General features: G+C 43.3%; 1 protein-coding gene across 1 annotated transcript; it reads left to right on the top strand.

The window, feature by feature from the left end:
• The first annotated feature begins 2,750 nt into the window (after nucleotides 1-2,750).
• LOC147632758 (uncharacterized) lies at nucleotides 2,751-3,651 on the top strand. The gene is made up of 2 exons (XM_086807041.1): nucleotides 2,751-2,923; nucleotides 3,028-3,651. The coding sequence occupies exons 1-2, from the start codon at nucleotides 2,897-2,899 to the stop codon at nucleotides 3,649-3,651; spliced, it is 651 nt and encodes a 216-aa protein (XP_086663167.1). The 5' UTR covers nucleotides 2,751-2,896.
• The last annotated feature ends 1,502 nt before the right edge of the window (nucleotides 3,652-5,153 follow it).

Below are 5,153 nucleotides of genomic sequence, written 5' to 3'. Positions count from 1 at the left end.
ACATCATGCATCCAAATAGCTCAATGTACTCCTCTATCCACCATTTATGCATCAATCAAGCCAATATAGAAATATAATTGCCATTTGAATCAGATCAATTTGATATGGATTCAAATGCATTCCCATGTTTGCATGTATGGCCATCATGACAACCCCATACAATCAAGAAATGGCATGGAAGCTCCATTACTCATGTATCTTGATCAAGAGCTTGAAATTGCATTCAATGGAGCTTAAATGGTGAAAAGTAAAGCTTATATTGAAAGATAATGCTCTCTTTTTTTTCCCCTTTCCTTTCTTAATGAAAAAATGCAGAAATTTTTAGCCCAAAGAAGACCAATAGCTCACCATTGTTCCTATCTTTGTAAGATTTAAAGGCATCAAAAAGAAAGAAGCCATTCAATTGAAAGCATCCATTGGAAACCTTTTGTGAAGCAATGGGACCATTGGAAACCTTGTGTGACCTTGTGTGAAGTAATGGAAATGGTTTACCATGAAAACACAGCTTCAATGGTGCTGTAAGAAAAAACGCGCAGCCGCCACTGCTAATACGCGCTACAGTCCGCCTCTGCCTCTCCCAAATGATCAAATCTTTGCTTGCTTAAGATTCTCCAAGCTTAACCAAGCGTCTTGTGACCTTGAAGTTCCACAATGAAGTGAAAATAGGCAAAATGACGACCAGTGCTTCTCCATCAATCGACCTTCACGGCCCTCAAAGGCGGCTTGAAGTAGATCTATGTGAAGCTCTTGATGTGCCTATGCAAAATCCTAAGTCAATGCTAGTGCTAAGCTATAGATTGAAGCCCTATTTCCTCAAGATTAAGCAAGAAGAAGAGGAAGATTAAAAACGTTTTTGGATTAGCAATTTTTCCCAAATTTGATCGCATGATTTAAAATTAGGAGCGAATCCCTCAAAATCTAGTCCTCTATCATCCCATGGCCCCAAAATTTAGGAAAGGTGAATTCAAAAGATCAATTTCACTCAAACAAGAACAATTCCACACAACAAGATCATCATGTCCCCATCTCTTGATCAAGAAAATCGAGAAATCTAAGAATTCCTCAAATTTTCTTGAAACTAAGGTGAAAATGGATCAAAGACATAGCTCCGATACCAATGAAGGAAACTAGCATCTAGATTAGCCTTGATTTAGCCTAATTATCCTTGGATTAGCCTAGATTAAGATGATTAGCCTAGGTTTAGAGAGAGAAGAGAGAGTAAATGACTTGTATTATGATGGTTATCAAAAGGTACCCAAAATATGGCATATGTGACCTATATACATGACCCCCCTTTCAGACTATCATAAGTGTTGTCAATGGGCATGGTCAATTGGCCTTGGGCCCATTATTCATATGAGACCATTCCACTTTGTTACAAAAATGGTCAACACCACAAGGGAAGAAGGATAACGGATCTTATTGAAGGTGAGGCATAAAAAGGCGGATAGATTTGGGTGCCACTCTACTCAACCAAAGTTTACATTAGTTGCCTAAGAAAAAACCATTCCCATTGTGCTTCCTCTTAAGCATGTTACTTGCGATTCTTTTGCTATTGTGGTGTCAACACGGACTTGTACACGAACCCTCAAATTGACTGTTAGACATTGTGAAATGTTAAGGCCCTAGGACCTAATAACTAAAACCAAAGAAGTACCAGATGTGAGTTCCTTGAAGAGGAAAGAAGTAACTCATTTAATAACTTTATTCCCTAAAGCCTAGCCCAAGAAAGTAGGAGGGGAAGGGGTGTCTGTGTATGTGTGTGAGGGGGGGGGAGGGGGGGGGACTCAACTGGTGCTTAATCGCCTCCCCAGAGTAAACCGCTTATTCACTTCTAGAGCCCACGTGTAGAGAGAGATTCAAAGGTCCTAGGCCAACCCATAACCTTAATTGAATTTTCCTTTATCTATGCTTTTATTTATGGATGAAATGGAGTAAGAATACTCTCCTTTAGTTAAAGATTATACGGACAAACTTGAATTGTCATCGGCGGCAGCTAGCCCCGCCAATTCAGAAGAGCTTTTATTTTAGACCCTTTTTAATGATATTGATGTTAAAAAATTAAGTAGGAACCCTTAGGCTAAGGGTCCTCGATAAATGTGGAGCCCACCCCCCCTCTCTCTCTCTCTCTTAGACCCACAACCTATCTCTCTCTCCTTTCTCTTTGATGAATGACAAGACTCTTTCTCTTGTCTCTTGTGCATTACGCCATCACCTCGCCATTGCCAGTTCCTCCTCCTCTTGCCTTTGCTCTAGAGCTTTATCATGGACCTACGCACAAAGCTTAGCTTTATCTAGATTTACAATGCGTGCGTGCGTGTGTGTGTGTGTGAGAGAGAGAGGGAGAGAGTGACAGAGGGAGGGAGAGAGAGAGAGAGAGAGAGGAATGTGGTGATGTACACGTGAGGAAAGGAGAGCGATGACAGAAAGAAAGTGACTAGAGTTTTTTTGTTCAACAAATTTTGCCGATAGATTTTTTCTTTTTAACGCATGTGCCCAATCCCTACAGCTACTCGATGTCTCACACACAAAAGACTTGCAATTGTTTTGTGTGAGAAAGAGAGAGATGCATCGAGCGGAGACGTGTGGCGGCCACGTGTATATTGTGCAAGAGTTCCTCAAAGAGAAAGAACTCAAGCCATTTAGGTGTGAAAAACACACAAGTTTTTTAAAACTCATCGAGGCCCAGGCGCATGTGTGAAAAACAAACAAGGTCATTTCCTATTTAAGGCGAGTGCGTAAGCGAGAAGCTGAGGGTCAGGCTTCTTGTAGACGGAATTTTGGGATGTGAATGGCGTAGTGTTCACCTCAGAGCCGCTGGCCGCTGCTTTTAAGGCCGCGCCGCCCCCCCCCCGACACACACACACACAAGCGCGCAGGCACAATCGCAGCCAACATGAAGAGCCGCCCTACTTACGCCCAGGTAAGATTCTCCTCAATTGGCTTCTTCTTGCAGGTGCATGTTAGCTGGTACTTATGAGGCAACTATTATATGGTATTGATGCATGTTAGGATGTTTTAATGCAGATGTGCGCGGAGGCCATCTCGTCCCTGGCAAGGCGCGGAGGATCAAGCTCACAGGCCATCGCCAAGTTTTTGGAGAGCAAATATCATGACGCCGCCCTGCCGCCCACCCACCGCTTCCGCCGCCTCCTCTCCCTTCGCCTCAAGCACCTGGTAAATCACAGCCTGCTGCTGAAGAACAAGGCCTCTTACAAGCTCACACGGCCTGCCCGCCGCCGCTTCTTGCTTCCATCATCCAAGTCAAGGCAGCAGCAGACAGCCTCTACGAAGTCCATGTCGGGGGCTCCTACTCCTCCTCCTCCTCTCCCTCTTCCCCTTCTGCATGACATGAGCCATGATGATGCAAACACGGCCAGTGCAACCGATTCCGCGAGTACTGAAGCCGGCCAATTTGATGCAGTGCAGCTGGGCATGGATCAATCTGGCGCGCCCAATATGACTACCGAAATATTAAGCACCTCCTCCTCATCCAGCTCCGTCTCACCGCGCAAACGGCGCCGCGCACTCCTCAAGCAGCTCGTCGTCAGCTTGCGATCTGTGGATGCTTCGGGGCTGCACATGACGACAGTGATGACGTCCAGCCCGGCTAATTCTGTCATGCACAGGAGAAGACTCCGCCGCATCTAATTATCATGAATATTGCTCTACCTATTAACGTCTCTGTTGTAATATCTGGTTTTCTCAAGAGCAAGCTAATTATTTCACAGCATTACCCCCGCCCCCCCCCCTTCTCTCTCTCTCTCTCTCTCTCTCTCTCTCTCTCTCGCTCTCGGTATGTGAGTATCCATGAACTAGGCATGGACTCAATTGAGACGTCAACTATTCTACATTCGGTGCATTCTTAACTTTTTTGAAAATTGGTGTTATCAATGTCTTGCCAATTGACTCTGATTGTATCTCCACTAATTGTTGTAATTAATCTTTTGACTAAATGTTGTTTTCCTTAAGATCAAGCTAATTATTTCAGAGCACCCTCCCTCTCTCTCTCTCTCTCTCTCTCGACAGACCAACTTTAATATGCGAGTATCTATGAAGGCATGGCCTCTTGCGTGATGGGCAACAATTGAGAAGTCAACCCTGCAGCCAGTCTTGCCAATTAGCCATGTGCAGCCAGTCTTCGTGTGCTATAAGGCAATACGTTTAGATGACAACATGCTAGAAGATGATCATGCTACGAGATGTTCCTCACTAAACCAAGTGAAGCAATGGCAAAAGAAAGATCGATCTCAGAATTGACATTCCCAGAAGCCTTGTTTAAAACATTATAGCAGACATCTATAAGACAGGATGAAAACCTTCAAAACCAGACATCCTTAATGCCTCTAAAAGTGAGGAGTGAAATTCCTTGTGTTGAATGTAATCAATACGACCATCCCAATCCTCATTGTGCATACAAGGCACCTATTCTTCTATACTGCATATATTGTAAAACCTTTGACCATGATAGTAAAAAGTGTCCCGCTTCATCCACAATGGACTCAAAACCTCCATCTCCCGTGCATCAAACTGAAACAGTCCAAAGGGTAAAAACTGCTCATTCAAGAAGTAGTTAATCGGACACTTCAGCGTTTCTATTGTCATGGACCTCACAAGGTGGCAGACTGCACAGTTTGGAATACTTCCATGCCCATAGTCTCTGACACCTTGCGACCAATGTGTGAACGATGTGGCATTGATCACATGTTCCAAGATTTCCCAAGACGAGTTGCTTCAATGCAACTTGTCTCACAAAATACAACTCTTAACATCTTAAGTGTATAAAACGGGTAATTGTTCACAATGCCATTGAATGTGCTTACACGTTTACAAGCCAAGGCATGACAAATAGTCAAAAAGAACATAAAAGACAATCCTCAACATGGGTCAAAGAACATGTTTTAAAATAGAATCTAAAAGAGAAAACAAAACCTTCTAAACCCAAGAAAAACAAGGGACTACAAAAAACTGTTGAAACCAAGGTCGAATTAAAAGACAGGGAAAAGGAGCCTGTAGAGGACATAAACCCAAAAGGGGACATAAACACAAAAGAGCCAAAAGTTATACATGATGCAGAAGTATCTACCTCAAAGACCACAACACAAACCACAACACCCATATGTGCGACATAGGATAGAAAAACCCAAAAGAAA

Source organism: Cibotium barometz, chromosome 13, assembly GCF_041138505.1.
Source record: "Cibotium barometz isolate CiBa-2024 chromosome 13, ASM4113850v1, whole genome shotgun sequence".
NCBI lineage: Eukaryota > Viridiplantae > Streptophyta > Polypodiopsida > Cyatheales > Cibotiaceae > Cibotium > Cibotium barometz.
This window is presented reverse-complemented; position numbering and strand designations above follow the sequence as displayed.